Here is a 23922-nt window from a genome sequence, read left to right as displayed (position 1 = left end):
ATTTCTGCATATGGATTATTAAAGATGCCCTCTAAAACACTTTCCATTTCTGCACGTTTTGTCACTGTCCTGCCCTCCTTGGCTATTCATGCACAAACCTATTAGGTGGATGAGATCTGCCCACTGTGGAAAACAGGGCTTGTTCCTCTTTTCCCCATGCTCCCTCTGGCACTGTCTTATATAGTACCAGAACCTTTACACCTTTGGCATTTCCTCCCTTGGCCTATGAATTACTGGAGGGAAAAGGCCTTACGTTTCTCAGTTTCCCATGATCTAACAGTGTCTTCTATGTAGTAGGTGCAGGTCAGTGTATTCTAACTGAGTTGTGCTTTCAGTGACATCCATCAGCTCTCCTGACACTAGTGTTATGAGCAAACAGCTGTGATCAAAGAAACCTGATCTAAAACTGTGTCATGCAGAGGGCTTTAGTCTTGAGAGAGAGACAGTTAACTTAATTAAGCATCAATTGCTCTGAGGTCAAGTTCAGGAACTTTCTGCCCTGTGAGCTAATTTGGCATTTGGTGCAGAAAGGAAGAATAAGGAAAAGCTGCCTTTGCACAAATGAAAAGAATTGAAAACAAAGCTAAAAAATATACCATGACCATCACCACTTGCCATTCAGTTGATTCTACCTCATGGTGACCCCATGTGTGTCAGAGTAGAACTGTGCTCCGTAGGGTTTTCAATGCCTGATTTTTCAGAAGCAGATTGCCAAAACTTTCTTCCCAAATGTCTCTGGATGGGCTCAAACTTCCAAACTCGGCTGGCAACTGAGCATGTTAACAGTTTATATCACTTAGGGACTCCAGTAAAAAGTACAGCAGCAGGCAAATGAGGACAGGAGCTGGGCAGGGGCTAGACTGCCTGGGGTGGGCATGAGCCTCCCTCAGTCATCATGGGACCATCTTTGGGGAGAGACAGAGGGAGGTACAAACCCAATTCAAAAGTAAGAGTTTGTCTCTGCAACACAGATTGGTGGGATAAGTGTTCTTGGAAGCTGAGAACCTGGATTTGAGGCCCACGACTACTGTGTACTAGCCATGTGACCTTGGGTAAACCAGATTATAACTTCCTAAGTACCTGTTGTATCCTTTATAATATTGAAAGAATGACATGTGCTCCATCTCCTTTATGAGGGTATTGGGAAGGTCAAGTCAGATCAGCATTTGCTTTGTAATGCTGTTAGCTGCCGTTGAGTCAATTCCAACTCATGGCAACCACATGTGTGCAGGGCAGAACTGCTCCATAGGGCTTTCAGAGCCGTAATCTTTCAGAAGCAGATCACCAGGCCTGACTTCTGAGGTGCTCTGGATGGGTTCGAACCACTAACCTTTGAGCTACTGGTAGAGCACTTAACAATTGGCGCCACCCAGGAACTACTCAATGTATAGAGTGCTATTTCGGTAGATGGGTGTTATTAACTTTAACGCTAGGCACCCCTTTCCCTAACCTCCCATTTCCCTGTGCTTTGGCCATCCCAGTTTATTAGTATGTACTCATCTCTCCCCAGAAACTCCTGCTCTCACCTTCTTTCCTCTTGGCAGAATTTTTTTTTGTCAGTCATTTACACTTTAGAGTAACTAAAGCTTTGTCACCTACTGAAGGAATTTCTGGTGTCCAAGTCAAGCTGGAGAAGTATTTGAGAGAGAAGTTGGCCTTTCCTGAGTGCTTTTGAAGTCATACTATGATTTGCCTAGACTATTCATGTTAGATTGCCCTTTCCTATGGCTAACATATTGCCATATTTCATCAATTTCAGTATATATATATATATATATATATATATATAGTCTCTGGAATCAGAATATGTCTTATAATCAACAGTTTATCATAATTCAGTTAGCTTTTTCTTCATGTATAGTTCATAAAATAATGGAACGTCTTACAATCAAAGATATTAGATTAGACGAAGTGCAGTACTGTTCTTATTAGAAACACCATGATCATACACAGGACTCATCAATGGGTTAAGAAGAAAAGTGGAGTAAGACAGAAGTTGTTCTGGGATCAGATCATGAAAGAAAGAGATGGCCTGCTGCATTTTCTTCCACCATCCAGCTGCCAAACATTACCTGAATATTTGGATTCTGTCCATTGATATCGGCTTTGGAAAGATCTGGAAAATTTGGTAGATCGAAGAGAAAGGACCTGGGGCCATCTCTTTGCAACGAAGGGTGCCCAGTCTCCTGACGGAATCGCTGTCTGGGGAAGGGTCTGTGTGCGACCTGATGATCTGAAGGCTCCCCAGGCTCTTCTCTGGAGACGGTAAAGCTGGTTTCTGATGTGGAATCACTTTCCACATTGAGGTTATTCTAAAACAAACAAATAGGAGACATATGATTTAAAAACAATGCCACCCTTAACAATCCATCAAAGTCAAGAGCAAGGATGTTCCAGCAGCTGAAATTAAGCCAGGAAAATATTCCCAATTCATTTGCCTTCCCTATGGTTTAGTTTCTCTATCTTCAAAAAGCCTAATCATTAGGAAATTTCTTCCAGCCCACTCCTTGGGAATATTATGAGGGTTAATGAGTTAAGGGGTATTTATTAAGCCTCAAAGCACATCAAAACAAAGTGCTGTTTTGAAGGAGAATAGGTGCTCATTTAGAACTGGAATCAAATTATGGTTTCTTTCTCATAGCTTTAATCTACTAACCACCCTGGCTTTAGCTGTGGCCCCAGTGTCCAGGGTTTGTTTCTTTGGTATAGGCCATGGAGTAAATGTCTGGCCAAACTGGATAAAATACTGAAGCCAAATCATTGATTCGATTGATCTATCCATCCATCGATCCATCCATCCATCGATCCATCCATCCATCGATCCATCCATCCATCGATCCATCCATCCATCGATCCATCGATCCACCTACCCAAACACCCACCCACCCACCCACCCACCCACCCACCCACCCATCCATCCATCCATCCATCCATCCATCCATCCATCCATCCATCCATCCATCCATCCATCCATCCATCCATCCATCCATCCATCCATCCATCCATCCATCCATCCATCCATCCATCCATCCATCCATCCATCCATCCATCCATCCATCCATCCATCCAATCAACAAATGCCAACCACATGCTAGGCACAGTGGATACAGTCAAGAACAAGACAGGCATGAACCCTATTTTCTTGGAGTGTATATCTAGTTGGGGGTGGTGTAAATAAACAATATATACATGAATAAATAAATAAGACCAGATCAGAGCATGGTGACTGCTAAGAAGAAAAGAAACAAGAAGAAGGTACTAGAGAGCGGCTAGGGACAATAGTAGGTAGATGGCTAGGGAAAACCTTTCCAAGAAAGTGACAAATGAATAAAAGAAGGAGGCACCCTGCAAGGATTTGGGGGAAGAACATTCTAGCAGAGGGAATAGTAAGTAAAACAGCCCTGAGATGAGGATGAGCTTGGTTTGTTTAAGAACAGAAAGGCCGGTGAGGCTGGTTTGGAGTGAATGAGGGAAGAAAAGATTGGCACAGCCAATCAAAAGGGACAAAACAACATTCTGAAATGGAATGCCTTTACTCTAAAAGAAAATTGCAAGTCTGTTGTTCTTCACAACTAGCAGAAATGTCTCTATTTAGCACTCACTGGGGGACAATTTTTCTAATGATTGAAGAGTGTAGGAGCTGCTGGATTCCTTTCTCAAACCAGCCCTTCTTTTGCTCCTCTCATTCTCCCTGGCTCTCTCACCCAAAAGGCTTCCTCCATTCCTTTGGGGATTGTGTATTCACGTTTACTAGTGGAGAGAGCTGTGGAGATAGAATTTCGCCAGCGTTTGGATCAGTGGTGAATGCCCTTGTTATTCTTGGGCATGTTTTGGGGTTTTGGAGTGTCTATTCCAGTACAGTGTCTCCACACACACTCCCTGGCCCCCACCACAGCGCCTTTGGCCCAGCCAAGGGGTTACATCTGGTATCAAAACACTCCTGACTCTGAAAATCCAAGGTCAAGAGTGGCCTGAGGATAAAACACATGCAACAGACAAATAACTTCTTAGAGAGCTAGCATGAGGGCTCTTAGAAGAATGGAGTTTAACATGCTGCTTTAAACAGGAATGGGGCTGAAGAAAACACTTACTGGTGCAGAGACCACCTGTGTGAATCTGTGAAGAGGCCAAGAGGAGGAACAAGACAGGAAACATGTCTGACTCCTCTTTAAGAGGTGCAGTTACAGAGGGAAAAGCTGGCTGCCCTTCTTCATGTTTTTGCTTGCCCTTCCTTTCTGTGCAGGAAATGTGGCCGGGGGCAGAGTCTTTGTTCACCTTTCCAGCCACTTCTCTGCCATGGGTTTTCTCCTGGCACATCCTTGCAGAGGGAGTTGCCCTGGCATTCTGAGGCATTGCTAAATGCAATGGAGTCCAAATGTATTACTCTGAGATTGAGCCCAACAGAGAGAGAGAGAGGACAAGGACAAGGGAGAGGAAGGAGTAGAGACAAGGGAGGGAGAGAAAGGAGAAAGAAGGGAAGAGGAGGGAGGAGAGATGAGAGAGAAGAAGAAAACACTCTATGTCTTCCCTCAACATAAGAGCTTTCTATCACAGCCCAAGGAAAAAGAAATGAACAATTGTTATCTTACTTTTCTCCCAAACCTTAGAACTTTCTCAACAGCATTAGTGACGACAGTGGATTCTCATGGAAAGCCTACTGCACAGGACTTGGGTAGATAAGTCTCAGGAGGGGACCAGGATTTGCTTCCCAATTGCTTCAGGATTCCCTGTCAAATCAAGCTCTAACTTCATTGTGGCAACTTGGACATACTGCTTAATTGGGTGAAAAATGGGGTTTGAAGCCAACTCTATCTTTCCCCTGTGATGAACTACTCTTTCTACAACTAAAACTTATGGTTTATAAAAGAAGAGCTAGGAATTGTAGTTTTGCTATTTGGCATTTCACTTAGATGGTTAAAAAAAGAAAAAAAAAAAAAAAAGGCCTGAATCCAAGTGGTTTCTTGACCTGACTCTTGAATATTTTCTGGTAGGAGATACAACTCCGCAGAGTGATCTTGGCTCTGCCACTGACCAAGCAACTCATTTAAGCTCTGTGTGGTTCACAGAGCCTCCATGTAACTGAGCAGATAATAAGGACAGCCCTGTCCTCTCCCAGCAGGACAATTAAGATAACTTGGGCTGTGTCTACACATGAAAAGGGAAGTGCAGAGTTAGGGCACTTGCTGGGCAATTCAGGCCACAAGCGCATCTGCCAGGACTATTCCGGTTACTGGGGCTAATAATGTATGTTTTGGCTTGAGTTACAGCCACAATTGTGATATTTCTCCATATCCCCCCTTCTCTCCAGCCCAGGCTCAGTGTTTATAAAGCACTTGGAAGATGGGAAGTAATAAGAAAATGCTAATCACAATGTCCGAATATTTGAACTACTCTTGCACCTTTGCCAAGACATATTTAACAAGAAGCCTTGGGTCCCTGCAATGGAATGCCCCAAACTGCTCAGAAACTAAGAGTCCTGTGCTAGATGAAGAGGTTTCAAGAGTGGTCCCGATAAAATGAAACTCCATGTAACTCAATCAGTTTAACAAGATTCTAGACTAGACATTATTTTGGTGATCTAGATTTTAAATCCTGGGTGAAAGACAGCAGACAGGGTCTTATAAAAATGTAGGACGGCAACATAATAAAGGGCATCTATGCAAAGCCAACAGCCAATATCACTCTAAATGGAGAGAACCTGAAAGCATTTCCCTTGAGAACGGGAACCAGACAAGGATGCCCTTTATCACCGCTCTTATTCAACATCGTGTTGGAAGTCTTAGCCAGGGCAATCAGGCTAGATAAAGAAATAAAAGGTATCCGGATTGGCAAGGAAGAAGTAAAGTTATCACTATTTGCAGATGACATGATTATATACACAGAAAACCCTAAGGAATCCTCCAGAAAACTACTGAAACTAATAGAAGAGTTTGGCAGAGTCTCAGGTTATAAAATAAACATACAAAAATCACTTGGATTCCTCTACATCAACAAAAAGAACACCGAAGAGGAAATAACCAAATCAATACCATTCACAGTAGCCCCCAAGAAGATAAGATACTTAGGAATAAATCTTACCAAGGATGTAAAAGACCTATACAAAGAAAACTACAAAGCTCTACTACAAGAAATTCAAAAGGACATACTTAAGTGGAAAAACATACCTTGCTCATGGATAGGAAGACTTAACATAGTAAAAATGTCTATTCTACCAAAAGCCATCTATACATTTAACGCACTTCCGATCCAAATTCCAATGTCATATTTTAAGGGGATAGAGAAACAAATCACCAATTTCATATGGAAGGGAAAGAAGCCCCGGATAAGCAAAGCACTACTGAAAAAGAAGAAGAAAGTGGGAGGCCTCACCTTACCTGACTTCAGAACCTATTATACAGCCACAGTAGTCAAAACAGCCTGGTATTGGTACAACAACAGACACATAGACCAATGGAACAGAATTGAGAACCCAGACATAGATCCATCCACGTATGAGCAGCTGATATTTGACAAAGGACCAGTGTCAATTAACTGGGGAAAAGACAGCCTTTTTAACAAATGGTGCTGGCATAACTGGATATCCATTTGCAAAAAAATGAAACAGGACCCATACCTCACACCATGCACAAAAACTAACTCCAAGTGGATCAAAGACCTAAACATAAAGACTAAAACGATAAAGATCATGGAAGAAAAAATTGGGACAACCCTAGGAGCCCTAATACAAGGTATAAACAGAATACAAAACATTACCAAAAATGATGAAGAGAAACCCGATAACTGGGAGCTCCTAAAAATCAAACACCTATGCTCATCTAAAGACTTCACCAAAAGAGTAAAAAGACCACCTACAGATTGGGAAAGAATTTTCAGCTATGACATCTCCGACCAGCGCCTGATCTCTAAAATCAACATGATTCTGTCAAAACTCAACCACAAAAAGACAAACAACCCAATCAAGAAGTGGGCAAAGGATATGAACACACATTTCTCTAAAGAAGATATTCAGGCAGCCAACAGATACATGAGAAAATGCTCTCGATCATTAGCCATTAGAGAAATGCAAATTAAAACTACGATGAGATTCCATCTCACACCAGCAAGGCTGGCATTAATCCAAAAAACACAAAAGAATAAATGTTGGAGAGGCTGTGGAGAGATTGGAACTCTCATACACTGCTGGTGGGAATGTAAAAGGGTACAACCACTTTGGAAATCTATCTGGCGTTATCTTAAACAGTTAGAAATAGAACTACCATACAACCCAGAAATCCCACTCCTCGGAATATACCCTAGAGATACAAGAGCCTTCATACAAACAGATATTTGCACACCCATGTTTATTGCAGCTCTGTTTACAATAGCAAAAAGTTGGAAGCAACCAAGGTGTCCATCAACGGATGAATGGGTAAATAAATTGTGGTATATTCACACAATGGAATACTACGCATCGATAAAGAACAGTGACGAATCTCTGAAACATTTCATAACATGGAGGAACCTGGAAGGCATTATGCTGAGCGAAATGAGTCAGAGGCAAAAGGACAAATACTGTATAAGACCACTATTATAAGATCTTGAGAAATAGTAAACCTGAGAAGAACACATACTTTTGTGGTTACGAGGGGGGGAGGGAGGGAGGGTGGGAGAGGGTTTTTTATTGATTAATCAGTAGATAAGAACTGCTTTAGGTGAAGGGAAAGACAACACTCAATACATGGAAGGTCAGCTCAATTGGACTGGACCAAAAGCAAAGAAGTTTCCGGGATAAAATGAATGCTTCAAAGCTCAGCGGAGCAAGCGCGGGGGTCTGGGGAACATGGTTTGCGGGGACTTCTAAGTCAATTGGCAAAATAATTCTATTATGAAATCATTCTGCATCCCACTTTGAAATGTGGCGTCTGGGGTCTTAAATGCTAACAAGCAGCCATCTAAGATGCAGCAATTGGTCTCAACCCACCTGGAGCAAAGGAAAATGAAGAACACCAAGCCCACATGACAACTAAGAGCCCAAGAGACAGAAAGGGCCACATGAACCAGAGACCTACATCATCCTGAGATCAGAAGAACTAGTTGGTGCCCGGCCACAATCGATGACTGCCCTGACAGGGAGCTCAGCAGAGGACCCCTGAGGGAGCAGGAGAGCAGTGGGATGCAGACCCCAAATTCTCATAAGAAGACCAAACTTAATGGTCTGACTGAGACTGGAGGAATCCCGGCGGTCATGCTCTCCAGACCTTCTGTTGACACAGGACAGGAACCATCCCTGAAGACAACTCATCAGACATGAAAGGGACTGGTCAGCGGGTGGGAGAGAGACGCTGATGAAGAGTGAGCTAATTATATCAGGTGTACACTTGAGATTGTGTTGGCAACTCTTGTCTGGAGGGGGGATGGGAGGATAGAGAGAGAGGGAAGCCGGCAAAATTGTCAAGAAAGGAGAGACTGAAAGGGCTGACTCAAGACGGGGAGAGTAAGTGGGAGTAGGGAGTGAGATGTATGTAAACTTATATGTGACAGACTGATTGGATTTGTAAACGTTCACTTGAAGCTTAATAAAAGTTATTATAAAAAAAAAAAAAATGTAGGACGGAGCCTTTTCTTCATACTCCTCCTTTCTCAAAGGGGCACACGGCACATTTCCTTACAGAACCCCAGTCAGCGGTTCTGGGTGGTGGACATTCACTCCGGTTATCACCAGCACTCACCAACCTTGCTCATGAAGTGTCTTCCTTAAATTACTCTAGCGGAGTAAAGAGTCTCAGGAAGAGTGGATCTCAAAATGAGGATTAAAGTAGTTTGTGCTTTATTCCGTGAAGGTGATAGCATAGGGAAGTCCAGGAATTTAAGAAGAGAAAGGTCATCCTTCTTTCCAAGGTGCTGTAGGATTTATTTTGTCTGAATTAAAGTGACAAGAGGGGGCCTGCTCAGCTTGGGAAGATGTCTTTTTACCCAGAGCACGTCTGAGCTATATTCGATCTGTGAGTTAACAGTGACAACTCTGCAATGCCCCTAGAAATGTGCCCTCTTGTGACTTCAATCTTAGAGTGGTGGCTACCAGTAAAAAGAACTAAAGCTATTTATTACATGGTTTATACACATACCCACACCAACTGCTAAGGCAGGTGATCCATGCTGCTACTGCTTGGTGCTCCCCACCTGTGGGCACAGTGCCTGTCCCCTCATTATTTTACAACTTGTTCTTATCTAAAGCATGAATAATAATAAAAATGCCAGGCTCATGCAACCTAGTATTTTCCCTTAGATGGCAGTACCATGGCAGCCATTACATTGCCTACCTGATATCCCTTCCTCTCTTTGTTTCCTACTGTTGGAAACCCTCTTGGTGTAGTGGTTAAGTGCTACAGCTGCTAACCAAAAGGTCAGCAGTTCAAATTCACCAGGGGCTCCTTAGAAACTCTATGGGGCAGTTCTACTCTGTTCTACAGGGTCGCTATGAATTGGAATCGACTTAACGGCAATGGTTTAGTTCGGTTGTTTGGTTGTTTGTTTCAGGTAGCAACGGACCTGACAAAAACTACATTTCCCAGCATTCATTGCAGCCAGGGTGGCCATGTGACACAATTCTGCTCAATGATATAAAAGTAGGAGGTGACGGTGGGACTGCTCCCAAGGAGGCAGATTCAACTTTGCCTTTTGTCCTTCTCTTTTCCACTTTGTTCTGCCTGGAAATTGTGCTTGAAGTGAAGTGAGGTAGCTGGCAGCCATGAAGATGAAGACCACACTCTAAGGATGGCTGAAAGCAAAGGTGGAGGGTTCCTGGGTCCCTGATAATTGTGTCAGGCCATCATATCCACCCTGGAATTCTGACCTCAGACCTTCTTTCATCTGAGAAAAATAAAAGCCCTATTTGTCTGAGGTTCTCTAACTTGAGTTTTCTGTTCCTTGCAGTTGAACACAATCCCCAACTGATGGAAGTGCCTACGGGGCATTTAGTGAAACGTAACGGTTGAACTTCACAATAGCACCAAAGCTAGGAATGCTCTGCTGCTTGTTGTTGTTGTTGTTGTTAGGTGCCATCGGGTCATTCCAACTTACAGCGACACGACGTACAACAGAACAAAACACTGCCCAGTCCTGTGCCATTCTCACAATCATTGTTATGCTTGAGCCCACTGTTGCAGCCACTGTGTCAATCCATCTCTTTGAAGGTCTTCCTCTTTTTCATTGACTCTGTACTTTACCAAGAATGATGTCCGTCTCCAGGGACTGATCCCTCCTGATAACATGTATGTGAGATGTAGTCTCACCATCCTTGCTCTAAGAAGCATTCTGGTTATACTCAGCAGCTCTGCTGATAACTGTCCTGAATATTCTATTCCACATCTGCCATCTACACCTTTCTCCATATGTTTACAGAATCTTTTCATCGTTTAAACATCTATAAATTACATTCTGCAAATCAGTTATTCACTGTCTTAAAATACTGCCACTAAATTTCAAGGGGTTTGTCTTCACTAAAAGGAACCAGGGCTCCTTGGACAAATGGCTGATTTCAGAGCTTGTGTGGGGAAGGTACAGGGATTTTGAGATACTTTGCTGTACCCGAACACAAGGAAGCTTTCAATGATCAGGGTCCTCTTTAAAGAACACAGAAGCGAAGTGCAAAGGGTTGCCATCACTCAAAGATTAGGCAACCTAGATGTCAAAAGTTGTGAAAAGCCAAGCTCCTACGATGATGCCCAAAGAAGAGAGAAAGCCAGAAGAAACTTTACTGTCTCTCTTTGAGGTAGTTATTATAAAACTCCTTACTTTGAAAATTAGTATTAAGGAGAAAGAGAGGCTTGCCTGAGAAAGTAATGCTTTAGCTGAGATAAAAAAGACAATTTCAGCAGGTGAAGAAAACAGGGCAGAGGGAGGAGGTGGGCCAGGTAAAACCGCAATCCGGGAGAAGGAAACGGCAGGTGCAGGTTCCCTGAGGCCTCCTAGAGCGTGACTGGTGTATTGATCCCAAGGATTTCAGGGCTGGGATGGAATGGATGTTACAGTCTGGGCCATTCTACTGTTTTCTTAAGAGATTACTGATGGAACAACAAAATCGCCAGAGCTAGCACCCAGGGGTCTGGACACTCAGCCTTTGGGTTGAGGGTGTTCTATCACAGTGTGTTGTGACTTTTCCACTAGACCATCGTGTCCCTGGCAGCACTCTCTGGGTCATTTGGAGGCTTGCCGAAGCTGTGTTGGCTCTGAATTCCCCTGGCCCTGAGAAAGCTCTGCCAAGATGAATGCAGAAGAATAAATCTCTCATGTGCAGGCTGGATATAATGTCTGAGATGTGAGCCTGATGCTTTATCATTGGTGTCCTTTCTGCCGAGTACATCACTGGCCCAAGATGAAGGATACCCAGCCACCGATCCCAACCACTGCATGGCTGGAGCTGCTCATTTTGGCTGTCCTGGTGACTAAGGTGAATTGCCATAGCCACAACAGGAATAAAGTGGTCACAATGGTCAGAGTCCCCTAGCTGTTCAGCTGGCACAGACAGATGAATACAAGGGAGAGAATGAGGTTTTTAGAGAATCACACCACAGAGAAAATTAGGGTGATTACCTGAGTGGGAAGATCAAGGTGTGGAAATGGGAAATCGGGCCCACCTTTGGAAAAAATGTGCTAAGCATCGATGTCCCAGTCTAAAACAGTCACCTTGCCTGTTCTGCAAACAGTAACAAAAGGCGGCAAGTGAAAGAAAAGGCTGATTTGACCACTCCCAGAACCTTCGGAGGAGGCCCAAACTGGTACCAAATTGTGTGGCCAGCTAGGACAGTTTTAGTACTTTTTTTCTTTTTAAGGCTGTGGTAACTATTCTCAGATTAACACAACCAGGCCTACTTCTTGGAGGCAGACTGGATGGCAAGTTTCTGGAGGGCAGAGAACAAGTCGTATCTGTAATCTCCAAACCCCATTCCCCCAATTCCACAAGCTCAAGGGGCACCCAATAAGTACTAGTTGAAGATAAAGATGGCTACGTGCCTAGTTATATTTTGTTTTAACTAGGCTCAGTCTACAGGCCTCATTACCCCTAATGTGGCTTTTATGTGGGATTTTAAAGAAAGAGAAAAATCCAGGAATGTTCTATTGAAGATATTAAAGAAGACATTATTAGCAATGCTTTTGGTCTCAGACTTTGAACAACAAACAACAGAGATTATAATTAACGTCACTGCAGCCTTTCTCTTTAAAAGAGGCTAACAATATAGCTAATTAGCAATATGTCTTCATTTGGGGCCGGACATCTGCATATTATTATCGACAATGCTTGTTTCCTTTTTCAGATTAAAGGGAGCCGTACTGTACACAGGCGTATGGCAGTGCTCCTTCCACATTAAAACCCTGGGCTGCTTCTTCCCATTACCCACGAGAGCCACACTCAGGGTTTTATCTGTGGTGGGCATCAATTTTTGTCTGGAACAAATCCGCACATCTAAAAATAAGTTCAAGAACGCCACCGGTGGTATTTCAAAGGGAAGAGCAAAAGTTTCCCTATTTGCAAGAAAAGGACACACTGATTATCTTTACACATGGTTGAGAAGCAACTGCTCCTCGGAAGAGAAGCCAAGGGGAAGGAGCAACGCGAGTTTCAGACCGTAAAATCTGCACACTTGTCCCCAAGGGGGCGCACTTGTGCTTACCCCTGGAGACCACCATCACAAGAGTGGCAGTAGGGGGTGGTGGAGGCTTGTTCTGTGACATGTTGGAAAGGAGGAACCAGGATCTGTCACGACACCTTTTGCTCTCACTCCACCCATGTGTGATTGTAATGCTTTCCCTTCAGGCGGTGAGAACAGAGCGGCTAACCATGGCCCTGTTTTATTGCAAAAGGTCCTGGGTGGTGTGAATGGTTAGTGCTCAGGGTGGCAAAATGGTTAATCACTTGACTACTAGCTGAAAAGTTGGTGGTTTGAGCCCACCCTGAGGTGCTTCAGAAGACAAGCCCAGCAATTTGCTTCCAAAAAGTCACAGCCTTCAAAACCCGGTAGAGTAGTTCTACTGTGCACATGTGGAGTCGCCAGAGGTGGGACTGACTCGATGACAGCTAACAAGAGTGACGGAAAGGTTGGCGGTTTGAACCCACCCAGCGGCGCTGTGGAAGAAAGGCCTGGCGATTTGCTTCTGTAAAGATTACAGCCAAGAAAACCTTATGGAGCAGTTCTACTGTGCACCATATGTGGTCACCATGAGTCAGAATAGATGGCAACATGTTTTTTTTTAGTTTTATTTTATACTAAGCATGAAAATGCAATGTATCTCTAGGATCCATCCCAGGCAGAAAGGAGCTGGCCAGAAACTCAGCTTCAATCTTTGCTGTAGGACCCTGAAGATAACCCTGGGAGCTAGTGACACAGACACACTAAGCTTCAGGAACACAGGAGTGTTGCAGTCCTGGTTGGGAACAGAGCCTTCTGTTGAAAGGCTGACTAATAGCTGAGGAACCTCTCATTCTGGTGGCAGAATGGATGTTTACTTTAGGGCTTGGAAGTGACCTCGTATATGATCTTGGGTGACACTTTAGAAGAAATGAAGACTGGTCAGTTTGTTGCACTTGGGCAGAGAGCTAGCTCCATGGGAGACAGGACCACTCCTGTGGGCTGCCCACCCCTGTGCATCTTTCTTAAAGGAAGGCTGCTGGGGCAGGCTGAAAAAATGGAAGTCAGTACCCCAGTGTTTCACCTTGAACACTTCCATAAATGGCTTTGACCTTGAAATTGTGTGGATATTCAGTGAATTTTCAAGTTATGCTTTCCCACTGCTGGCAAAGAAAACAGAGTGATAACTTTCCAAGGCCCATTTCCTTTATGTCCTGTTAGGCTAAAGATTGAACAGAAATGAAACATGAAGTATTCCTGTAAGTCTAAGGGAATATGTAAGAAGTAGGGTAAGGTGTAAATCCAGTTTGGCCAAAGAAACTTTCACCCATCCTGTAAAACATCTTTGCAAATGTAAGGAGATGGAGAAATTGTATTTACCAGAAGCAAGCCTTCTCAGGAGAATGCTGGACTTGGCCTAGAAGGGACACTTTTGTCTACTGAGCAGGGTATTCAAGGCCAGAGCTAAATTGCTTAGGGCTATCGACTCCATGGTAACTAACAGCAACAACAACACTGAAGACACGGGGTGGTGCAGACGGTTGCTCAGCTGCTAACTGGAAGGTCGGAGGCTTCAGTCTACCCAGGGCTATCTCAGGAGGAAAGCAATCGAAATCCCTGTGAAGCACAATTCTACACAGACACACATGGAGTCACCCTGAGTTGGAATGGCCTCTACTTCAACTGATTTTATAGAAGACAGGCCACGGCTGGCCACCAGAGGGCTTCAGTCTCTGCTCTTCCCCTATGGAGAGCTCAGCCTCCCCTCTAAGTCAAATTCTGAGCAAATATTTAATGAATATGGGATTGGTGAGGCACCGAATTAGTGTGCCTGAGAGGCCCAGCTACCTGAGTCCTCTTTGACTAGGAGGATGTAGAGCAGGACAAGGAGGCAAATGTCCCTTATAGGGATTCTGTGTCTCTCCACACGGAATGGGAGCCCCAAGACCCAGGCCAAGGCTGGTGTTACGCCATTGGGAGGCAGAACTCTGGAAGGCAAGCCGGAGTATGGGATGGCAGAGGCTGAGGCTGTGGGTGGGACAGTTCGCCGGCTTGTTATTCTGACTAAGGAGATGGATTCCTTTTAAAGCCCAACATCAAGACCACTAATGGAAAACTACCACAAATCTCTCTGCTCCAAGTGCCTCTGAAATACGTTCTAAGGATACTGGACCATATACTTGGAATTCTGGAAAAGAGCTCATGATACTGCGGAGGGGGCTCGGGTCAGGAGTTACGAGGCCTGGCTTTTGGTCCTAGCACTCCCCCTACCTACCTTTGTAAGCTTAGGAAAGTTACCATACCTTTGCACTTGTGGTAAATTCATTTGCAAAAATGTCACAAATTCTTCTCGTTGACTAGCTACTCACACCTTGGGTAGCTGCTTCCCACACTGAGCTTGGCCATGTGACTTACTTTGGCCAATTAGACAGCAGTAAGCAGAGATTTGAAAAGTACTTGTGCACTGCAGTTTATCTGTTCTTGTTGCTCTTTGGAATCCACCATGTGCAGAAGCCTAGGCTAGCCTGTCGGATGACGAGAGACGAGTGGAACTGAGGCAATCTATCCCAAACCAATCAGTCTGCCAATGGCCAATGACATGAATGAGACCATCCTAGGCTACCCCACCCCAACTGAGCCAACCCAGACTGGCAGAGCCACCCAGCTGACTCAGAATCATGAGAAATATAAATGTTTGTGTCTTTAAGCTAACGAATCAGGGCGGTTTGTTACACAACAAAAGCTAACTGATGCTGGACCTCAGTTATTTCTTCTGCGAAATGGGTATGGGGAGGTAAGATGGGGATTGCAGAAAACCTCTCAGCCCATCCAGTTCTGACATCCTAGAAAGAGAATAATAATCCTGAAAAGATGCTTAAGAAATCATTTTCCAAAACTTAAAAAAAAAAAAAAAACTTACCCAAGTGCTGAAAACATCAAATTGAAAGCAGGAAAATTAAAAAACAAACAAACAAAAAAATCATGGTTCTAAACGTGTAAAATATAAATACTGTCTTCATGACTAGAGCACCTTCTCCTCTCTCCTATCCTTCTACCTGCTTACTCAGAGCTGGGTAAAATCTGTTGGAAAGTTCCAGCCCCTGCCTACTTCTTCCTTCATTTACATGTGTTTCCTTGTTAACGGCCTCATTGCCAGTTATTTCAAAGATTTGGATCTGAGGCTTAACAGTTCTCCCTTGCACTTTCATGATGCACCTGTACAGCTCTGTGGGTTGCCAGAAACTAGTAATGCTCATTTACTAGGTAACCCCCACTGACACTATAAAGTGATTATGGCGCTATCACAGACCAAATATGGCCTGAGGTAAAGAGAAAGCTATATACCACCAGGGCTGGTTCCCCTTCCCACCTGCCTATACAGATTGTTCTTATTTGGACTGCTGTTATGTTCTCCTTCAGGGAAACTGTTTGATCCCTGCTTCGAAAACTGGCAGCCAATGCAATTATGGGCCATTGACTTGGCCAACCCTTCTCTATAAGTGGCTGGGGCATTTGTTCCTTTCATGGGTTCATTCAGCAAACGCTGAGCATCTACTATGTGCCAGGTACCATGCTGGGGTGAGACAGTTCAACACACATGGTTTGTTAAGATAAATTATCCTACACTTGGACATACCATAAAAACAAAAGGATGACTGCAAGTCATTCACTTTATACTAGGTCACAGTCTAACAAACCTTCCTGTGAATGATTTAATTCTCTAGAAGAATGTTCCTTTGTTTGGCCTACTATTTACTACTGATTAGGGTCCAGATTAAAAGTTACATGTTACCTTATAGATTTTCATACTGTAGAAATGCCAATGTATTCTGTCTGGTAGAAACAGTAACTCAAAAGCTTGTTTTATTGACCCATAGAACATTAACCAGTCTTATTTCTAATTTACAAATTTACTTCAGCATAATTTTCCTGACTAACTTCACAAATCTCTGTTCCTCAAGTTGGAAACCCTGGTGGTGTAGTGGTTAAGAGCTATGGCTGCTAACCACAAGGTCGGCAGTTTGAATCCACCTGGCGCTCCTTGGAAACTCCACGTGGCAGTTCTACTCTGTACTATAAGTCGCTATGAGTCGGAATCGACCCGACAGCAATGTTTTTTTTTTTTTTTTCAGTTCCTCAAATGCTCTAAACTAGCATTAGCATCTTTTTTTAGTTCCCTCATTAATCAATTAAATAAATCTTTGACATGTGTTTGTTCTATGTTCATGTAAGACTCATGTTTTTAATATTTTGAAAACTATATTTGGATAGGCTTTTGTCTTCAAGGAGTTCAGACTCTATTGAGGGACTTAAACCCTTACATGCATATAAAATGCAAGGCAGAAAGTGGGAAATTCTTAAGGAGTGGAAGTTTTCAATGTAAAAAAACAAACTAAAACTGTGGCCATTGAGTTGATGTCGACTCATGGCAACCACATGTGTTATAGAGTAGAACTGCTCCAGATGGTTTTCTTGGCTGTAATCTTTATGGAAGCAAATCACCAGGCTTATCTTCCACAGTGCTGCTGGGTGGGTTCAAGCTGCCAACCTTTAGGTTAACAGTGGATAGCAAACCATTTCTGACTCCTAATTATGAGCCCAGTGACACTGTGACTTACCACCTGTGGAATCCTCGATATCACCATATTTTGTTCTTTAATTTTCTGTAAAAGACCCCTATCTGGATACTGGTCCAATGAACTAACAGGTTGTAACAAGTGATGAGGGACATGGCTTGTGAACAGGAACTGCCCCTGGTATCTCCCCACGTGAGGAGCCCTGGGGGAAGGCAGAAGGCAAAGCATCAGGTAGCAGAGGGCACCCACTTTACTTTCAACTATATTATTACCTTCCTATCCCATACAAGTCCCTGAGTGGTACAAACAGCTAACACGTTTGCCTACTAACTAAAAGATTGGAGTTTAGAGTCTACCCAGAAGTACCTAGGAAGAAAAGCTTGGAGATCAACTTCTGAAAAACCAGCCATGGAAAATCCTATGAAGTACAGTTCTACTCTGACACACATGAAGTTGCCATGAGCCAGAGTCAACTCAATGGCAACTGGTTATCCCCATACAAGTCACTACTCTGACGCTAGAGAGACAAAGTGTCTCTTAGTGTTATTCTCATCAAAGGTAATTCACCCATTAGAACTCATTCTGTTAGCTGTTAGCCTCTCAGAGGCTTTCTGTTCAAGGTGGTCGTGAGGAGGATGCAGCAGAGAACATGGTTATGTTTTCTATTCTCCCCAGTATGAATATCATGGCAATAGGATGTATCAGTTTGGGTCTGGGCAGGAAATGGATGACACCCTCAAACTGATTAACCGGGAAGAGCTTAATAAAGGAACAATTTATAGATGTCTGGGCAGAGTATCCTAGAACAAACAGGGATGCTATAATATCCAGGGCCACTAAAGCCAAGGAGATCTAACCCCCTAGGCCTTATGAGGCAAGGAAAATAGAGGTTACTATTTACACACAGACAGACAGACAGACAGACACATACACAGAGAAAGAGAAAGTTGTGTATGTGGAGGGGAAATGGAGGGCTGCAACCTCTTTCTCCTCTTCCTCTCATCTCCTGCCATGTTTACCATTGGCCAAATCCAAACAGAGCCAAGAAGTAAGGAAGCCCATTGATGTAATATATATAGGTCAGGTGCTCAAGGCATAAATTAGGAACGGCAAAGGGTAAAGAGTGGATCTAGAGAGATGAATAGAAGATACTCGACCCACAGGACATGTCTGGAAGAAATATCAGCTAGCATATGTGCCAGGCACTGTACATTAAATCTAATCTTCACAACATCCTCTTGAGGTAGACGAGTCACTCTATCACATGGATGAGGAAATTGAGGCTAAGGAGACTCAACTAGTAAGTGGACTCCAGTGTTCTTTCCACCGTACCCTGATGCCCTAATTTCTTGCCTAGAGGTGTTATCTAGTGTAAGAGGGTCTACAGCCACCCTGAATTCCCCATCATCCCCCAGCTATGGCCCTATCTAGAGTTAGGGGTCTACGATGCCTGGCTCAAGAACACTAACCTGCAGCACATCATTGATTTCACCCTGAACACTGCTCCCCTTTGTACGGCAGGGGAAGTCCTAGCCTCATTTTCCTAGGAAAACTCACATCTAGATACAGTCCATATCAACACTGCTTGACTTGTGCAGTCCGGTGAATTCACGGGGTTCATTAGATCAGGTCAACAAAAGCAGAAGATATAATGAGTATGTAAGAGAAATGACGGGACTAACTTGTGAAAGGAGAAGGTGGGAGTGAAACAGCACCTGGTACTTTATGCAAACATTGTGAGACCTATTCAATGGACTGAGTGAGGCAGAGAATAGAGAAAGTGAGGTCCCAAAAAGCCAGGGCCTAAATATTGTTTTGGATATCACCATGTTATTCCTTAGACCTAGTAAACATTTGGGATGAACTCTAAAATTGACAGGGGCCCAAATGACCATCGAAGTGGAATGTGTAAGTAAATATTCACACAATGGAATACTATACAGCAATACAGTGACAAACTATAACCACATCCACCAGCACTGATGAATTTCATAATATTGAATGAAGGGAGCCAGATACAAAAGGACATATCACTTATGACTCTATTTATACAAAGTTCAAAAGCAGACAAAACCAATCAATGCTGCTAGAAATCAGGACAGTGGTGACCCTGGATTGCTACAGGTTGGAAGGAAGTGCTCCTGATTCTTCCAGGACATCACCACATTCTGTTTCTTGATCTGGGAGCTACTTACATGGATGTGTTCACCCTGTGAAAATTCACTGAGCAATACGTGTATGATTTGTACTTTTTTCTGTATGTTATTTACATTTAACCCCATGGCGTGTTGCTGTGATGCTGGAAATGATGCCACCCGTATTCAGATACCAGCAGAGTCACCCATGGAGGACAGATTTCAGCTGAGCTTCCAGACTAAGACAGACCAGGAGGAAGGACCTGGCAGTCTACTTCTGAAAAGAACTAGCCAGTGAATACCTTATGAATAGCAGCAGAACATTGTCTGATATAGTGCTGGAAGATGAGCCCCCCAGGCTGGAAGGCACTCAGAAGATGACTGGGGAAGAGCTGCCTCTTCAAAGTAGTATGGAGGAGTAGACGTGGATGGAGTCAAGCTTTCAGGACCTTCATTTGCTGATGTGGCATGACTCAAAATGAGAAGAAACAGTTGCAAACATCCACTAATAATTGGAAACGGAAATGTATGAAGCATGAATCTAGGGAAATTGGAAATTGTCAAAAATGAAATGGAAGGCACGAACATCATCATCCTAGGCATTAGTGGGCCGAAATGGACTGGTATTGGCCATCTTGAATCAGACACTCATATGGTCTACTATGCCAGGAATGACAACTTGAAGAGGAATAGCATTGCACTCATCTTCAAAAAAAACATTTCAAAATCTATCCTAAAGTAGAACGCTGTCAGTGATAGGATAATACCCATATACCTACAAGGAAGACCAGTTAGTATGACTATTATTCAAATTTATGCAATGACCACTAAGGCCAAAGGTGAAGAAATTAAAGATTTTTACCAACTTCTGCAGTCTGAAATTGATCAAACACGCAATCAGGATGCATTGATAATTACTGGTGATTGGAATGGGAAAGTTGGAAACTAAGAAGGATCAGTAGTTAGAAAATATGGCCTTGGTGACAGAAACAATGTCGGAGATAGCATGATAGAATTTTGCAAGACCAACAACTTCACTGGAAATACCTTTTTCACCAGCATAAATGGTGACTATACACATAGACCTCACCAGATGGAATACACAGGAAACAGACTGACTACATCTGTGGGAAGAGACAATGGAAAAGCTCATTATGATCAGTCAGAACAAGGCCAGGGCTGACTGCAGCTCATATGCAAGTTCAAGTTAAAACTGAAGAAAATTAGAACAAGTCCATGAGAGCCAAAGTATGGCCTTGAGTATATCCTACCTAAATTTAGAGACCAACTCAAGAATAGATTTGATGCGTTGAATACTAATGACTGAAGACCAGACAAGTTGTGGAATGACATCAAGGTCGTCAAACATGAAGAAAGCAAGAAGTCGTTAAAAAGGCAGGAAAGAAAGAAAAGACCAAAATGGATGTCAGAAGAGATTCTGAAACTTGCTTTTGAACGTCAAGTAGCCAAAGGAAAAGGAAGAAATGATGAAGTAAAAGAATTGAACAGAAGATTTCAAAGGGCGGCTCGAGAAGACAAAGTATCATAATGACACATGCAAAGAGCTGGAGATAGAAAACCAAAAGGGAAGAACATGCTCCATATTTTTCAAGCTGAAAGAACTGAAGGAAAAATTCAAGCCTCAAGTTGCAATAGTGAAGGATTCCATGGTGAAATATTAAACGATGCAGGAAGCATCAAAAGAAGATGGAGGAAATACAGAGTCATTATACCAAAATGAACTGGTCGATAGTCAACCATTTCAGGAGGTACCAATGATTAAGAACCGATGGTACTAAAGGAAGAAGTCCAAACTGCACAGAAGGCATTGGCAAAAAACAAGGCTCCAGGAATTGAAGGAATATCAACTGAGATATTTCAACAAATGCAGGCAGTGCTGGAAGTGCTCACTTGTCTATGCCAAGAAATTTGGAAGACAGCTACCTGGCCAACTGACTGGAAGAGATCCATATTTTTGCCTATTCCCAAGAAAGGTGATCCAACTGAATGCGGAAATTATTGAACAATATCATTAGTATCACACGCAAGTAAAATTTACTGAAGACCATTTAAAAGTAGCTGTAGCAGTATATCAACAGGGAACTGCCAGAAATTCAGGCCAAATTCAGAAGAGGACATGGAACCAGGGATATCATTGCTGATGTCAGATGCATCTTGGCTGAAAGCAGAGAATACCAGAAAGATGTTTATCTGTGTTTTATTGACTACACGAAGGCATTCAACTGTGTGGGTCATAACAAATAATGGATAACATTGTCAAGAATGAGAATTACAGAACACTTAATTGTGCGCATGAGGAACCTGTACATAGATCAAGAGGCAGCTGTTTGGACAGAACAAGGGGATACTGAGTGGTTTAAAGTCAGGAAAGGTGTGTGACAGGGTTGTATCCTTTCACCATACCTATTCAATCTGTGGAAACCCTGGTGGCGTAGTGGTTAAGTGCTATGGCTGCTAACCCAAGAGTCAGCAGCTTGAATCTGCCAGGCGCTCCTTGGAAACTCTATGGGGCAGTGCTACTCTGTCCTATAAGGTCACTATGAGTTGGAATTGACTCAACGGCACTGGGTTTGGTTTTTGGTTATTCAATCTGTATGCTGAGGAAATAATCTCAGAAGCTGGGCTATATGAACAAGAACAGGGTATCAGGATTGGTGGAAGGCTCATTAGCAACCTGTGTTATGCAGATGACACAAGCTTGCTTGCTGAAAGTGAAGAGGACTTGAAGCACTTACTGATGAAGATCAAAGACCACAGCCTTCAGACCACACCTCGACATAAAACAAAAATCCTCAGAACTGGACCAATAAGCAAAATCATGATAAACGGAAAAAAGACTGAAGTTGTTAAGGACTTCATTTTGCTTGGATCCACAATCAACATCCATGGAAGCAGCAGTCAAGAAAACAAAAGACGCATTGCATTGGGCAAATCTGATGCAAAACATCTCATGAGAGTGTTGAAAAGCAAAGATGTCACCTTAAAGACTAAGGTGTGCCTGACTCAAGTCATGGTATTTTCAATTGTATCATATGTATGTGAAAGCCAAACAATAAATTAGGAAGACAGAAGAATTGACGCCTTTGAATTGCGGTATTAGCGAAGAGTATTGAATATACCATGGACTGTCAAAAGAATGAACAAGTCTGTCCTGGAAGAAGTACAACTAGAATGCTCCTTAGAAGCAAGGATGGCAAGACTACGTCTTACATATTTTGGACGTCCTGTCAGGAGAGATCAGTCCCTGGAGAAGGACTTCATGCTTGGTAAAGAACAGAATCAATGAAAAAGAGGAAGACTCTCAACGAAATGGATTGACACAGTGGCTTCAACAATGGGCTCAAGCATAACAATGACTGTGGGCATGGCGCAGGACTGGGCATTGTTTTGTTCTATAGTACATAGGGTCACTATGGGTCGGAACCGACTCGACAGCATCTGACAACAACAATCACCACCACAATGTTTACATATAGTACTTCCTTAACTACAAAAATAAAAAGGAAAGAAAGAAAGAAAAACAAAAGAGAAGAAACTAGAAATGAAATAGAAATGGCAATTGGCAAGGTAAGGTCATAGATATTTCTTAAAGAAGATAAGTTTCTCTGTCACTGTTATTTATTTCCTGAACAATAAATAGTGCAGGAAAATACAATATTAAAAGAGGGGATCCACCTTGGGTACTTTATTTAATCTCTCTGTGGCTCAGTTCTCTCACTTGTAAAATGGGGAGCATCTTGATGGTAAAAGCACTTTTTTTCTCCCCTTTTTCATTCCCTTCTCTCATTTGCCTTTTCTAGTACTCATTCTTATATTGTCCCCTTTTCTCTTAAACGCTTTTCCCCCTCAGGCCCAGCTCTTGTCTTCCTCAATCATAACCACACCACCACCTCCTCCATCTTTTCTGAGTGTCTTCTGTGTGCTGGGTAGATCCAAACATCTTCATGCATTATCTCAATAAATCTCCCCCAAAGCTCTCCACCAGACAGGTACAATTACCATCACCCCTACTTAACAAGTGAGGAAACTGAAGTTTAGAATTACACCAAAGTCACCCAGCTCATAAAGGGTCCAGTTGGGGCTCAGTAAGACCTGTGGAATCCTCCTACCTTGCAGGGAGCTGCCAGTGTTAAAGCTGGGCCAGATGAGAGATGGACACCAGCCTGTGTTGTCTGATGCCACAAGGAGAGTGCTAACAACTTTTCTAAACCACCCCGTGTAAAGAGAGTGGCTACAACACTGAGAAGGACCTAGACCACCAGGTGGCAGCCTCCCCAAAAAAGGCTTATCTTTGGCGGGGGCACTACTTTAGTCTTTTGACTTTTAAAGCCACTTCCATTTCTACTACACAATTCCCTATTTGGAGTATTATTCAGTCATAAAAGACGGATGAAGTTCTGAAGCATGCTACAGTGTGGATAAAACTTAAAAAAAAACGTTGTGCTGAGCAAGAGAAGTCAGATGCAAAAGGTCACATATTGTATGATTCAAAAATAAATAAATAAGTGTTGCTGTCAAGTTGATCCTGACTCATGGAGACTGTATGCGTGCTGAGTAGAACTGTTCCATAGGGTTTTCAAGACT

General features: G+C 43.0%; 1 protein-coding gene across 1 annotated transcript in view; it reads right to left on the bottom strand.

Moving 5' to 3' along the window:
* ISM1 (isthmin 1) overlaps positions 1–23922 on the bottom strand; it is a 118029-nt gene that overhangs the window by 28362 nt on the left and 65745 nt on the right. Inside the window, exon 2 of the mRNA XM_049868959.1 lies at positions 2073–2312. Coding sequence (XP_049724916.1) covers positions 2073–2312 — 240 coding nt within the window. The remainder of the gene's footprint in view (positions 1–2072; positions 2313–23922) is intronic.

The sequence above is a fragment of the Elephas maximus genome, chromosome 25 (assembly GCF_024166365.1).
Source record: "Elephas maximus indicus isolate mEleMax1 chromosome 25, mEleMax1 primary haplotype, whole genome shotgun sequence".
Lineage (NCBI taxonomy): Eukaryota > Metazoa > Chordata > Mammalia > Proboscidea > Elephantidae > Elephas > Elephas maximus.
Note: the sequence above shows the minus strand (reverse complement) of the source record. Positions and strands in the feature narration are given on the sequence as shown.